Below are 15,004 nucleotides of genomic sequence, written 5' to 3'. Positions count from 1 at the left end.
GCTTAGAAATGTTAAACAGCCAGCCATTTTTTCTAGGCTGCCGCGAATTCGCTATGTAAGAAATGACTACCGTGTACTAACTTTCATACGGAGTGCGGATACGCACTTTCGGATCACCATGTTCCCCCTAGCCGGTGGTTTGTGATGAAATTCTGTTGCCTCATTGTAATGTAGCTTTTTCACAGAAAATTGGATATTGGATGGAAATATGCACAAGAGCACTAACTTTCCTACCAACCTATCCAAGTATTGAACAATTCCTGATTGTATCAGTTTGCGAGTAGTGCTTCAGGAGGAACAAAAGAGAATTAGTTTCGCATACTGATTTGACTGGATCAGAAGTAACGAACGTATCTTCTTAGCCACCCTCTAGCGCTAGCCGCAGCCACAGATTTCTGCTTCGAGTTTCGTATTGTTCTTGCCATGGAGCGTTATCAATCCTCACGGCTGTTATCACGTCCTAAACACAATGCTAGGCAAGTGCCACTGAAATCTGTACTCTTGCAATCTTCTTCGATGGAGATAAGGCTCAATGTTATCCAACAAACGACGTAGCCATGACATTTGTGCGCATCTACGCCTTACAATTCTCACAAGCATCGACTGCGTAGAGCAGCAGGTAGGCGAACTTCTCTCAGTTTGTTTCAGCTTTGTTTGTTTCTAAAAGGTATTCGCTGCACTGTTTCTTGAATCGTATTTTAAGGCATATTTATCTGGATTAATTAATTAACTGCACCGTAAAGACAAATCAGCATCATAAACTTTTTAAAGAAAGCATATGAAGGGTGTCGAACCAATTTTTTCGGGTTCGGTTCGGATTCAGATTCACGCCGTTCGGGTTCAGGGTTCAGTTCCGAATTAGGCTCCGGAGCGACATCCCGTTCCGGTTCCAACCGTTTCGGACCAGATCGAACAGGTTCAAACTTACAAGGTAGACGTGCAGGCTAGTTGGTGAACCATGATTCCTTAAAACAGCGCAAAAGACAAGGACACAGAAAGAAAAGACACAGAAAAGACACAGAGTTGTAAGTCAGCGCTGTGTGTGTCTTTTCTTCCTGTGTCCTTGTCTTCTGCGCCGTTTTAAGGAACCAAGGTTCAAACTGGTTGAGTACCAAGCAAAAAAATTCTGAACGTAGATAGGTTTTCATTAGGGCTGTGCGAATATTCGAAAATTTCGATTATAATTCGAGTATTATATTTTTGCATTCGTATTCAATTCGAAGTCCAAGTATTCGTGTTGTTTAGAATATTAGAAACGACGCCAATATTCGTATCCAGCCGAATATTCTGTTGCGAGCACCGGCGTTCATTTCGGTCCGCAAGTCCTATCGACAGAGACATAACAACATGGCGGTGCCCAGAGCAATGCGTAACGTTGGGCTATGCAGTAGCTGACTGCACTGGTGAGCTTCTTTGTGGCTATACCTGCGATGCTGGTGCACGAAATACCTCGCAATACGAGCCAGTTCAGTGCCAATTGAGAGGGCATTTTCTGTGGCTGGAGTAGTCGTTTCAGCTAGAAGGGAACTACTTCTGCCTGACCATGTGGAGCAGCCGGTTTTCCTTCACGACAGCCTTTTATGTTCATCCCAGCAACGCGCTTTTGTGCTTATGGCAAGCTAGCCTTGATCAATGCCGTGTACCAGCCATCTTCTATGATATTTCCACTCTTCTAAAAACAGTGTTCGAGTGTTCGAGACTTTGATACTTTTTGTACAGCCACACACACCTTTTGGGCTCATTTCATCACTGATAGTTGAACTGTGATGTTCTTGGGTGCTCATATAAATGTTTTGTAGTGGTTAAATGCGTCTGTCCTTGATTATTCGATATTCGATTCGATATTCGGAACCAAGTATTCGTATCCGATTCGTATTCGAAAAATTTGATATCCGCACACTCCTAGTTTTCATCAACCTTGTTATGCTGTTTACTTTTTTCCCGTGGCATTGGTATATAAAAAAAATTCTAAATTCCATTAATGCGACACGTTTTTAATTTGGCCACTTTAGTGTACGCGGCAAAAAATAAGAATTCCTATAAAGGGCCGCCAATTCGAACGTGCTCAAAATAATATAAATCGGTCATGTATACACTATGGTCGTGCAATTTTTTTTAATACTCAAAGAGATTTTGGGGGCCAAAGACCGCACTACATGGTCGGTATCCTTAGTCCGGGACACCGCATGACGATGCCCTGTCTCACGCCTGCTTTACTAGAGCCCTTTGGGACTCCAGTGTAGAGCAGTTTTGTGGAGGGCGGCCTCCCATGCCTCTCGGGTGGGGGTGGGGAAAGGGGGAAGGTGAGGATCCTGAGCACATGTCCACACCATGTGAAAGACAGCGCAGGTCTCTCCACAGTGCGGGCAGCGCCCATCGATGTTCGGATCGAAGTGTTTGGCGATGGCAGGGCAGAGAAGAGTTCCTGTCTGCAGGCGCCGCAGAGTTCGCTCCTCCGCCTTACTCATCCCCTTGGCAGGTGCTGGGTAGAGGCGGTGGCTGTCGCAGCAATAAATTAAGATTTAGCGGAACCGCAGACGCAGTTTATGAGCTTCTGTGCCAGGAAAGCTAGGATGAGGAGCCCGGTGAGGCCGCATCAGCGGCCTCGTTGCCTGTTAGACCCTGGTGGCCAGGAGCCCAGGTTACGTTTGTGCGAGTAGGATCAGCGGGAGCCCGTCTTAGAATTTGGGGGGCAAGAGGTGATATTTCCCCTGGAAGATAGTGTTCACAGGCCCGGCGAGAGTCTGTGATAACCGTTCTCGTTTTTTGATCGGCGGCATGGAGGGCTAAGAGGCCCTTACCCTCCATGTATGGAGAGAGGCGATCCCGTACCATCGTCTCCATGAGCTTTCTCACACACGAGGTCAGTGAGATTGGCCTCAATTTGTCTTCAGTCACGGCTTTACCTGCTTTGGGGATGAAAGTTACAAGCGATGTTTACCATTCGAGTGGGAGTGGACACCCATCCCAGATCTCATTTATGTATTGTAGCAAATGGAGGTAGGCCGTGTCCGAGAGGTTACCGAACAGTTTCGCTGTTATCCGATTCCGATACGGTGCCCCACCTCGGCGCATTTTAGCAAGGGCCGCCTTAAGGTCATGCGATGCAAAATGTGCGTCTAAATCCTGATTTGGCTTGCCGGAGTACGTATACTCGGGACCAACCGAGTCATTTGTGCGGCAGAAATACCTCTCGCACAAAGTCTCCGCAAGTTGTGCCGTCGTACCTTGGTACCCGTGCACAGACCGCCGGAGCTGTATTTGCGCCTCCCCGTTCGTTTCAGAAGGGTAGATGAGGCTGCGTAAGAGACGCCAAGTCCTCTTCGAGCTTATCTGACGCGCCACCGAGTTGTAGCGTTCTATCCAATTGGAGTCTGTGAGCAGTGCAGCATATGCCGCAGCCTGCTCCGTAAGTTGTGCAATGCGAGCTCTAAGCTTGTGATTCGTCTTTTGGCTCTTCCACCGTTTTGTTAAGCTCCAGCGCGCCTGCCACAGATACAGGAGGTGATTGTCCACTGCGGGGATCTCGTCGGTGGTGTGTAGTGTTTGCGTGTGTTGTTTCGGTATGTTGGTGACCTGTATTGCCCACTCGGCATAGCCCTCGGAGAGTAATACGGGAGGGATATCATGAGTTCGAAATTGCTGCCAATTGGTTATTTTGGACTGTCCCCAGTTTTTTCGGGCTGCCTTCGCCAAAAGCATGATGCGGAGAAGGCAGTGGTCGCTGCACAGGGAATCCCCCAGGTTTTCCCAGGTGGCGTCTGTAGTGTTCCTAACCAGAGATAAGTCAGGACACGTGTCACGGGTCACCGAGTTGCTTACACGTGTGGGGCAAGCCGGGCCAATAAGCGACGTAAGAAGAAGGGTGGAGATGAGCTTCGCTAGCTTGCTTGCCCTGGCTTTCTCGAAGTGATAGCCCCAGTGAAGGCTGGGGTCGTTGAAATCCCCGACATTGACAAGGGTTCTTTGTCAGCCAATTTAAGTGCACGGTAGATAATTTTGCTTAAAGTTTTGCTGGGGGCAGTATACGTTGGGTACATGTATTGACGGGTCGCGGTGCCTGCGAGGCAGAACTCTGATCATTGCGTATTCCTGCCTAGTCTCCAGGTCAAGACCAACCTGAATCGCGTTGTATTATTTATGCACCAGGATGCAGGTAGAGGGGCGCCCCTGAAACGAGCTGTACCCAGAGAATTTAGCATCATTATCGGGCTCTTGCCCAGGAAGAAGCGCTGGCATGTCACCGAGGCACTGCAGGTAGAGCTGGAGGTGTGGCTGTTTTTTCCAGGCTCTGAAATCCCTCAGGTCCATTCAATGATTTCGAATTGTTCTAATTTGTTAGCTTTCTGAGGTTTGCTAGCCGTATTGATGTTTTTATTATTACGCTGCCGGGTAGCCACTCTGTCCGGGTGCCTGCGCAGCCCCAGCCAGGGGCTGCATCAACGCCGTGGCCTTCGGGCCGGAACCGCTTTCTTCGGCTGCCTGTCGCGGAGCTGTTTTACGTTCTAGCTGCGGGGGGTCGCAGCAGACCGTACTTTTGATTTGGGAGTTGGCCCAGGGTTGCACTGCCTTAAGGACAGAGTCAGTCATCTGGGCTGCAATGTCGGGAAATATTTCAGCAAATGCGGAACTTAACATGTTCTGAAAGGACTTGCGCACCGCAGTCATGATTTGGTTCGGGAGGACTTCAACCCGCTCCTCCAACTACTCAGCTGTACGCTCGAGGGCCTCGGAAGTGGCCAGCGTCAACAGGGGTGGAATCGACCACCGTGTCCGCGGTCCGCCGCTAGACGCTAGTGAGGCAAGATGATACTGAGGATCCGTCATCGCTATCCTCTGGCTCAGTGTTATGCATGGGCTCATACGGCCGGGCCTGCTTGGCTTCTAGCTCTTAAATTTTATGGGCGAGAATTTTTTTTTGGCACCTGAGCTTCTCTACCTGCCTCTGTAGGGCTAGATGCCATATTATTTGGTGCATAAAGCTAAAAGCTGACGGATTTTGCATCTGGAAAACCACCCACTTTCAGCAGTTTCGGAGAACCCATGGCGTGAATCATAGGTGTCCCGTCAAGCTCCTTTCATTCAGGAATTTGTCCTAAGCAGAACAATTACGCTGACGCCGTCAGAACCGGCGCATGTGCCTTTTGCGTTACCGGTATTTAAACAGGAAGCTGTCCTGTATCGGCAACTTCATACAGACAGACACCTCACCATCGACCCAAAAAATTAGGCGTGGTTCCACTACTCTTGAACCTGGGGGGAGGGGGGGGGGTTATACAGATGACACATGTAGATAGATCAACATATCTTACAGGGCGCAAACCTTTTTCTTCCGCTTTGCCAGCAAGGTACAAACTTCTGAAAGTTTGCACGGGGCAGAAAAGACAAAATTAACACTTTCTTTTTGCGACCTATGAGATACCTTTGAAGTGTGGGAGCGTGTATATCGGGCGAACCGGCAGGAGCCTCAACGAGAGGCTGGTTGAACACCGCCGGAAGGTACGCAACAAAAGCGGTGCGCACCTGGACGACCATTGCAAGATTTTCAAAGGGTGCGAACCATTCTTCAAGCTCACGGTTATCAGAGCACGTGCGAGGACCGAAATAGAAAGGGTCATTATTGAGGCACGGTTGATCGCCAAAGCAGGAGACAAGTGCGTCAGCATCCCTTCAGTTTTACTTTCAGAGAAGGACTTCAGCTTTCTAGGTCCGCTATAATTACGTCTTTGTTTTACTTGACATTTGATGTAAGTGTTGTTCTTAAGAACTTCTTAACCTGTTCTTTAGAACTTTTTAACCTGTTCTTTAGAACTTTTTAACTTTTTATTTCACTCTGTATGGCTTTCAGCATTTGATATAACTTTCGCGTAGCGTTCTGTTTTGTAGCGTTGGGCCTCTTTGACTCTGCATTGCTTCGACTTTTAACACAGTTTTGCGCTATTGTTTTTGTTTTGGCTTTTGTTTTTTGTTTCTGTCAATTGCCTCACGCTGAGTGGACAGCAAAAGTCGATAATTCTTTCTTTTGTTCGTGGTTTCTTTTGGCTCTTGTTGGTCTTTTAAGCGGTGTTTACATGACGGGATTGAGTCGAGGAGTTGAGTTGAACACCGGTTACTCGGTTCATGTAAACACTGCAGAGTCGGGTCCAGGAGTCGAGGGAGGAAGTCTAGTCAACTCCGCTGCAGGGGGTGGGTTGACTCGCTCGACCTCAACGACAGAGAGCATGTAAACCGGATCGAGTCGAAGAGTCGGGTTAGCGGGAGGGGAGATGATAAATGGAACCTGTTTTTCGCCGCTTGAGCCGTCGCGCCTCCGAGACAGCAGTGTGTTGCGCAATAATGGAGGCTGCCCCTGTCTTTTCCCCCTGCGCTGCTCGACGCTTGGTGTCGCTGAAGTTGAATCGGTCTCGACGCGCTAAAATCGAGTTCACGTAAGCACGCAGTCGTCGAGTTGGTCTGACCTTGCTCAACTCGATCCTCTCACTCCACCCGTCGCTGTGGGGTTCATGTAAACGAGGCTTTATTCATTGAGTTTTTTTTTCTGGTATGGGGATGACGTTGCGTCGCTTCGATGTGCTGTTTCTTCGATATTGTGTGCAACGACTTGTATCTGTGTTAGATAGTGTTCCCACGCCTGCTGCTTTATCTGGTGACGTGGTGACGTGGGTCTTAGATGGCATTATAAAAGCTGTAGCGTGGCTTTTTAGGCTTGTTGGTACATCGTGTCCTGTCTTACTTACGACGTAATTTGCCAGTAGCTTCTTCGTCTATTAAAACTCTCGCCTACATACGTTGGTTCGTCCCAAGCTGGAATATGCCTGCGCAGTTTGGGACCCTCACATTTCTTATCTAACTAAAGCACTTGAATCAGTGCAAAACCGTGCAGCTAGATTCATGCATTCAGACTACTCTTATCATTCTAGTGTGACTGCCATGAAGTCAAGAGTTAACCTGCCTGACCTCGAGCTGTGACGCAAAATCTGCCGACTAATCCTTTTCCACAAGTTTTATCATTCATCCCTTGCAGATCTAAAACCAGCTCATCACGTGTCTCCTCGCACCAGTCACAGCAAAGCCGTTTATCCCCCCCGCGCACGCACCACTGCGCACCTTCATTCCTTCTTTTCCCAGACTGCAGTAGACTGGAATGGCCTGCCTGCCTATGCCGCACTCCACACCAGCCCCGTCCATTTAAAAAAAAAAAAGCCATTGAAAATGTTCTGTTTTAAACCCCATGCCATTCATTTCAGATTCATTTTGTGTATTGTTTCCCCTCATGTCATACCCCTATTTAGGGGCATTTGAGGTGCACAATAAATAAATAAATAAATAAATAGTTCCAATACACTGTAGCACAGCAAAAGACGAGGACACAATAGACAACAGACAAACACCACGAGCGCTAACTTCCAACAAATTTTTATTCTCCTGAAGCATCACATTTATACGCCAGAAAGCAGAAATCACATGTGCCAACAGTATCAATTCCTTATAAAAGCGAGCTCTTTATCTGAGAGGAGAATGGAAGGTGTGCTTACACACTCGCATCCTGATCTATTTATTTGTTCAGCTTAAGATTTCATGCGTTACCCTTTCTCTGCATTTTGTTAAATGCTGCTCGTTTCTCTGGATAAATGTGTTGGTAGTCAGCGCCAGTCCTGTCCACATCTTCGTTTGTCCTTAACTTTTCGTGTTGCATTCTTTAACCATGATCACTGATCAACAAGCCCAAACAGCCACTTTAGTGCAGAGCAGACCGTCCGAAAGGGCAATTGGTTTTGCTTTCAGTTCGGCGATCGGTGCACCACCAAAGCGGTGACGTATGAACGCCGCGAAGAAAATAAAAACGGTTTGGCTGCTGTTTAAAGCACTTCATAATACCGCATCCGGTGAACGGCGCCCGACTTGACAGTTGCAATAGGCCATCATGGATGCTTCCGATGGAAATCAGCTTCATGCGGTGCATTTGTGAGGCCCTCCAGGAGTGAAACCAGGTAAAAAGTTAGTGAAATTGCTTGTTTATTACGGGGCCTCTGTTTCTTCGTGGCGACGTACAGTATTCCTTTTGTATGTTTCTGAAGAGGTTGAAGTAGGTGAATCAGCATTAGTAATTGTGAAGCACTTAGGCAATTGCTTTTTGTGACATACTGTTACTTTATCTAGAATTTTCACGATCCACTTCGCGTCAGAGAACTCCGATATCGCTATCGCTAAAATACAAGCAACCATCTGAACGCTTTCTGTCATTAGAAAGATCCGCAGTCAGTGCAGAGTATCGCAAAAACTATGCGCCCTAAAGGCAGAAGTAGCCCACAAAAGATCCGAGATTCCTTCAGCCGGATTTCTCTATATATGTTGAATAGTTGAAAAAAAAAAATGGCTCTAGAATTCGCGTTTTAGAAACCGGGTTCTCCCCGCCGCGGTGGCTCAGTGGTTATAGCGCTCGGCTGCTGGCCCGAAAGACGCGGGTTCGATCCCGGCCGCGGCAGCTGAATCTCGATGGAGGCGAAATTCTAGAGGCCCGTGTACTGTGCGATGTCAGTGCACGTTAAAGAACCCTAGGTGGTTGCAATTTCCGGAGCCCTTCACTACGGCGTCCCTCATAGCCTGAGTCACTTTGGGACGTTAAACCCTAATCAACCAGAAACCTTGTTCTCAGACAAAGGGTGTCAAAAGGAAAGCGTGCCATTAGGAAAGCCTGCCTGCTTAAAATGTTTGGAATGCAGCTCAGTACGAACTCTCTCTCTCTCTCACTTTTCAGGATATCAACTGCAAGTAAGCTGCGATCATGTCAGGCCAGAGGCCCTATCGCCAAGTCATCGACGGCGTGCCCAGGTGTCCATGGCTCGACCCCGAAATCTTCAAGAAAAATTACTCCTTTCGTGCCGCTAACGGCGACATCGTTCAAAGCACGTACCCCAAAAGTGGTACAAACTGGATGCTGTACATTACGCAGCTGATCGTCAAGGGCGGTGAGCAGATTAATGTTGCGGAGTTCACTCGGGACGTCCGCTCAATCGAGTACACGGACTGCGCTGACTGGAAGCCGATTCTGCCCCTAAGATTGTTCATCACACATCTGCCGCTACGCAGTGAGACGATGAACGAAGACGCCAAGTATGTATACGTGGCCCGCAACCCATGGGACGTGTGCGTCTCAATGTTCCGCATGATGACAGATGTAAGCATCTACCGCTTTCAGGACGGCACGTTCGAAGATTTTTTCGAGGCCTTCATCGAAAGTGACCTGGGCTACGGGGACTACTTCGACCACGTGGCCTCCGGGTACGCGCTGAAGGATGAACCAAACGTGTTCTTTGTCACCTACGAAGAACTCAAGATGGAAACCCGAAGCACGGTGCTTAGACTCGCCCATTTTTTGGGCGAGAAATACGGCCGGACTTTAGAAGAGGACGAACAGATGCTCCAGAACGTATTGGAATACTCGAAAGCAGAATGTATGCGCAAGAACTTTGTGGTTGAATTTTCAGGAAACGAGGTTCCAGAATGGAATGAAGTGATGACCAGGAACAAGATTACCTGCAAGCACGGCTATGAGGGAGACGAAAAGAAGTTCGCCATTGTAAAAGAAGCCAGGATAGGGAGCTGGAAGGATTACTGGACAGTAGAAATGCTAGTTCGTTTTGAAAATAAGATACGTGAAAAAGGGGACACGGCCTCATTCATGAAGCTCTGGGAGGGAATCCATGAAGATGCGATCGCACTATCTGGTGTGTCGGCGTAGGCCCAACGGCATTTCATCCTCCATGCTGCAGCACGCACACATTATGCAGTATTACTGCATGAGGAAGAAAAGCTTACAAGAACCTATTAAAGAATAAAGTTTTAACATGTATTAGCCTGCTCTGTGTGGTTTGGAACCACCTCAAGCCGTTGTTTACACTGCCCAATAGCACAGTGGAGGATGAGAGAGAGAGAGGGAAAGGAATTTTAATTAGAGGAAAGGAGGAGAGGCCGGCCGGTGGTAACATGGCCCTGGCCTGCAACTCCACACAGGGGAAAGGGAAGGGGAAGAAATAGAAAATGCGAGTGAAGGTTGTTGAGGGCATAATACAATGAGCTTCATGGGCGATGTCCACGTACACACACACTAGCTGGCACTCGCATCGCAGTGAGAAGACGCACGTAGAATTCATGTCGTGAACAGACACACACCGACGCATGTCATTAACATATACTGGACTAGGGGCTCCATGAAAGCACAACTGTGCACTCTCAGGCATGTCTGGCCGTAAACCGAGTAAATCGTGCAAACTGTGCAAACTGTGTAGGCAGTGCACAGGCGGTCACACACGGGTATCCAGGCCTGTTTCACATAAAATCTTGAGCCCGGCCTTCGTCACACAACACCAATCAGCACGTTTCGCCCTTGAGCCTAGAAGAGTTTCTCCAGAGAAAGGGCGAGAGTCTAGTTGTCTCATGGTCGCTTCCGATGTTCTATCATCAACGTAGTTGCGGCACTCGCAAAGAAGGTGCCCAATAGTGTCTGGAATGTGGCACTGTACGAAATTTGAATAGTTTCTATTCCGATCTTGTGAAGTTTGTGTTTGGTACGTGTAGGTAACGCCTAACCGGTGGAATAAAGTACCTAGACATCGCTTTACCTTAGATGGCAGATAAAATCGCGAGCCGGCCTCGAGCTAAGAGATGCGGTCCTGCTGATGGCTCGAATTGTCCCAGTGCAACTGCACTGCGGTTTGCATTAAATGCGCCAGCAAAGCTCCAATGTCAGATCTGGAAAAGGCTATTTCAATGCAGTGGAGGATGATTCTGTACGAGATGTCCGCTTTAATATTACCCCGGAAAATGTGCTCTATTATTCAAGGTATCTGTTCTCTAAGTTGTCTGGAAACGCTTCAAACGTGCTCTACTTTGACTCTTTGCGCTGAAGTAAGTTCCACCCTGTCAGTTTAGCGCCGGCATTTTTCTCTAGTACGTTCTTAGTGAACTCTAAACACGACTACGCATTAAATCACCTCTGGTCACGCACTGGTCGCTCTCAACTCTTCTGCAAGAAGTGCTAAACAAGCGATCTTTGGGAAGCCGTTTAAGGGCAAGCAAAATTATTTTCGTTACTTATAGAGGAAATGTAGCTGACGTTTGTGCAGATGTCTAACACTTTATGGTTATATCAGAACAGCATTTTATTTTAAGCCAGCTATTCAGTTGGTGAGTAACAATATGTCGTTGTGATGTATGTCCGGCGAGCAGGCAGACAGCGAAAAGGCTTCGAAAAGAGATATTTATTGCATTTCGATGTGTCTTACTATTGATGGGGTAAATACTAAGCAATTTTACGGGCGTTGCTAACGACATCCGAAGGTCTGAGTGATAGCTATCGCATAACAAGTATAAGCCGAGAAAATGAATCTAAGATTTTGCCTGGTTCGGCTAGTTTATTTCGTCAAACGAGTTTGCTTTTGGTCAGAGAAATTCCGCATTGCAACTATGGGAAGCTATGATTCTTTGACCTCTCGTTTTTACGGCTATACTAAGATGTGGGGCTCCTTTGCAGGGAAAGCAGAGCAATTTGCGATGTAAAAATTTCCTTTTCTGAATTTGTACTGCATATTAGGCTGTAAGTTTTTGTCACGTGACACATGCAGCCCCGAGGGCTCAAAGAAAATAAATTGTCCAGCGGAAACTTTGTCCAAACAGCTGCGTCCCCCCTTATGCCAGAAGAATTTTTATTAGCACATTTAATTTGTTTATTTCATCAAAGGCCCCGTGGGAATGTGAGGTATGGAATGGCGTTCTTAGTGAAATTCATGAAATGGGTTTGCTTGATACCATCTGCTAGATCTTGCGGCAGATCACTGCAGTTTCAAAATTACCTGACGAAAAATGACTGCAGCAGAGCAGGGGATTTTTGTAGCGGAAGCGTAAGCGGCCGTGTTGTGGCACACTCGGCTAGAAAGAAAAAAAAAAGCTGGTGATATAAGTGACGCGAAATTTCATAAATGCGTGATCCGGGAAAGGTAAGTCAACCAGCTTTAAAAAGCGCGTACTTGATGCCGAATATTTAGAACGACAATGCCGGTGGAGAAATCTTAAAGGGACGCTAGAGGAAAGCATTAAACTAGGCAATAAGGATAGATTAATCGACGGGAACACAATAGACGTTTCTTTTGCTTGAAAAGGTGGCTGCGTTGCTGAGAAAATACAAGCAAAAGTCCCCAGACGCTTTAACATTCAAACCACCCGCAAAAAAATGTCACAGTTACGTCATTTCTATGATGACTTTGCAAATCAGTGCTTTGAGCAATCAGAGGCGCTACTTCCAAGGTCCGAAAACGCGTCTCGGAGCGTAACTAGCCCGGCAGTCTAGTCAGCCGTCACAGAGACAATGTGAAGGTGCAGGCTTCTCATTAATGGCGAAATAGCTTTCATCGTGAAAGCGCATACGCGTAAAAATGTCATCAGTCATAGTTATGTGAATCCGCACTTGGCGGCGTTACGTGCACTTCGCTTTTGCGGAATTTTCTACCTTTGAAATGCATTGTTTCTGGTAAAAATACATATTTTCACGTGACGCCAGCCTTTCAGTCTAGCCGGACTTAGTATTTAAAAACTAGCTGTATTTAAAAGTAGTAGTAGAAATATACTACTAGTATTAGCCATATTTAAAAACTTCGTATGCCTTCGATGTTGACGGAATTCATTTTCACAGCGCAATTTTGAGCCCTAAAACCAAAAGTAATAGATTGACAGACGATTACAAAAGCCAGCCTCCTGGCGTTTCGCTCCGCTGCTACCTGCCATGCTTATCAGGTAACGTGGTACGCCAACTACGCCAACTACGCCAACTACGCCGACTACGCCGACTACGCCGACTACACCGACAATGGCGACTCTGGTGAGTACGACGCGGAATCCACGAACGTGCGGCTAAGAGCCGCACTCTAAAATTGTATTGGTTATTTCGTGTAAATAATTGCCTATTAATTGAGCTCTATCACGTACATAACGTGCGCCTTACTGTACAATCCACGTGCAAAGACGCAGCCTACCCAGTTCTTGTTTTAATTGAAAAATTAGTTAAGGTGAAAAAAATCTGTGGCTTAGCTTGGTTAAGCCCGGTAATTGCGAAAGCAATATCCGTACGTACGCCATGGTACAGCTCGTAGTGTAGCTGGTGGTGGTGCTTGTGGTTAGACTTGTGGTGATGCATCGGTTATACAATCCAATACAATTCAATCCAATGCAATCCAATGCAATCCAATCCAAACCAATCCAATCCAATCAAATCCCATCAAATCCCATCCAATCCCATCCAATCCCATCCAATCCCATCCAATCCCATCACATCCCATCCAATCCAATCCAATCCAATGCAATCCATTCCATTCCATTCCATTCCAATCCAATTCAATCCACTCCACTCCAATCCAAACCAATCCAATCCCATCCAATCCATTCCATTCCAACCCAATCCAATTCATTCCACTCCAATCCATTCCAATCCAATGCAATCCAATGTAATCTATTCTAATCTAATGTAATCTAATCAAATCTAATCCAATCCAATCCAGTCCAGTCCAGTCCAGTCCAATCCAATCCAATCCAATCTAATCTAATGGAATCTAATCCCAACACCTGGCCGCCTCGTAAGTGCCCGGAGAGCGAGGCAAGCTCAGCTTTATACCGCTGCTGTAGCGTCACGTGGTCAGCTGCAGCGCCTCTGATGTGGAGCCTCCACCGCCGCGGCCGACCACTGGGGTCCCGAACTAGGGACCTCCACCTAGTATTTGTAAGGGCTGGCTCCCTCTGGGTCAGCTCATGCATAACCTCCTGTATTATACCTGTACATAATTGTTTTCCACCACCACACCGCGCGAGCCGGCAGCCCATCTCTCCTCTGCTGTGACGTCATGTTGTCACGTGGTGTCACGTGGTCACGCTCAAGGTCAATGGTAGCTCCACCACCGCGCTCGACGGGCTGTAGTGTAGCTCTAGTAATATGCTTCGCATAAAAAAAAAGTGCTTTGGTATACACGGCCCAACGCTCTATCTAAGCCAGTGCACTCTGAACCAGTCGCGCGAAGCTTTTCAGGTTCCATAAGAATTAATACAGATGTGATTAGCATGGGACTTCATTGAAACTGTAGCCTGTACAAGTAACGTTCAACCGCATCACAATACTTGTTTACTGCATATCTTGACTATCGTTATTTGAGCACTGTAGCCCGCTCCACGGGGAGCATAAATTCCGCAAGTAGTTTTTTGTACCATATCGCCCACATTTGATATGTGATCGCCTGGTCACATCTTAGCATATTGCTAATCGTGTTAGTCGAAGAAATACACAGGGCTGTGGACGCAATTTTTTGCTTGCGACCATCGCAGGAATTTTTTTGCGCCAGCTGACTTCACCAGCTTCCTGCCTGTAGCGGCGAAATAGCACGCAGCGAATACATTACGGATGCCATGAGGCAATGATAAACTGCTATTATAATTTTCCTTTTGAATACAAGTCGTGCGAACGAGATTCTTCTAAATCGAGATAACAATAAATGCTCCTACGCACGTGCTAGACCAGTCTGCTTCGCGGTGGCGTCGGAAGCGAGCACAGTGATAGACTAACGGCGTGTAAAAAATAGTGTAATACTGAAAAAAAAATACTGTAAATTCAGAATGTGTGGACACACGAATTGTTTTAAAAACATTTGTAGTCCATGCGCAGTATTGATAAAATTGCTCTACACCGCATTCTTAATAATTGCGATAACTCTAGAAATTGCAAAATTTTAAGGGGTCTTAGTTTGCATTACTAACATAGAGGCCAGTTTGTTCTGCGTCTTGGTTAAAGCGCGCTACACTAGACTGCTTATGAAAAAAAACCCGACGCGCGTCGTGTTTCGTTTGTGGAAGTTTGTTGTCGTGTTTCGTCAGTAGTTTTGCACCGGACAGTGAGCAAGATGCCTAGTTTCGTGCTCTTGCTGAGAAATTAACTCTCTTTCTGCGTCCATGAAATCATGAAAAAAAA

At 46.9% G+C, this 15,004-nt stretch overlaps 2 protein-coding genes across 3 annotated transcripts in view; both read left to right on the top strand.

Annotated features, from left to right (window-relative positions):
- Nucleotides 1-536: 536 nt before the first annotated feature.
- On the top strand, nucleotides 537-9,853 carry LOC149361606 (3-alpha-hydroxysteroid sulfotransferase-like). Its single transcript, XM_089572727.1, has 2 exons — nucleotides 537-619; nucleotides 8,759-9,853. Exon 2 carries the CDS (start codon nucleotides 8,786-8,788, stop codon nucleotides 9,740-9,742), a length of 957 nt encoding a protein of 318 aa, XP_089428853.1. The 5' UTR covers nucleotides 537-619; nucleotides 8,759-8,785; the 3' UTR covers nucleotides 9,743-9,853.
- The window catches only part of LOC149361603 (3-alpha-hydroxysteroid sulfotransferase-like), a 90,151-nt gene continuing 75,710 nt past the window's right edge, over nucleotides 564-15,004 (top strand). The window contains exon 1 of one of the 2 annotated variants that reach the window (XM_089572731.1): nucleotides 564-619. The gene's annotated coding sequence lies outside the window, so the exon portion shown is untranslated. The remainder of the gene's footprint in view (nucleotides 620-15,004) is intronic. The other variant, XM_089572730.1, reaches the window with a different exon arrangement.

This window comes from Amblyomma mixtum, chromosome 2 (genome assembly GCF_055824585.1).
Source record: "Amblyomma mixtum isolate Tamu chromosome 2, ASM5582458v1, whole genome shotgun sequence".
Lineage (NCBI taxonomy): Eukaryota > Metazoa > Arthropoda > Arachnida > Ixodida > Ixodidae > Amblyomma > Amblyomma mixtum.
Note: the sequence above shows the minus strand (reverse complement) of the source record. Positions and strands in the feature narration are given on the sequence as shown.

Bases quoted from the DNA above. Each gene is read 5' to 3' on its own strand.
- LOC149361606 (XM_089572727.1), top strand. From the start codon at position 8,786: ATGTCAGGCCAGAGGCCCTATCGCCAAGTCATCGACGGCGTGCCCAGG.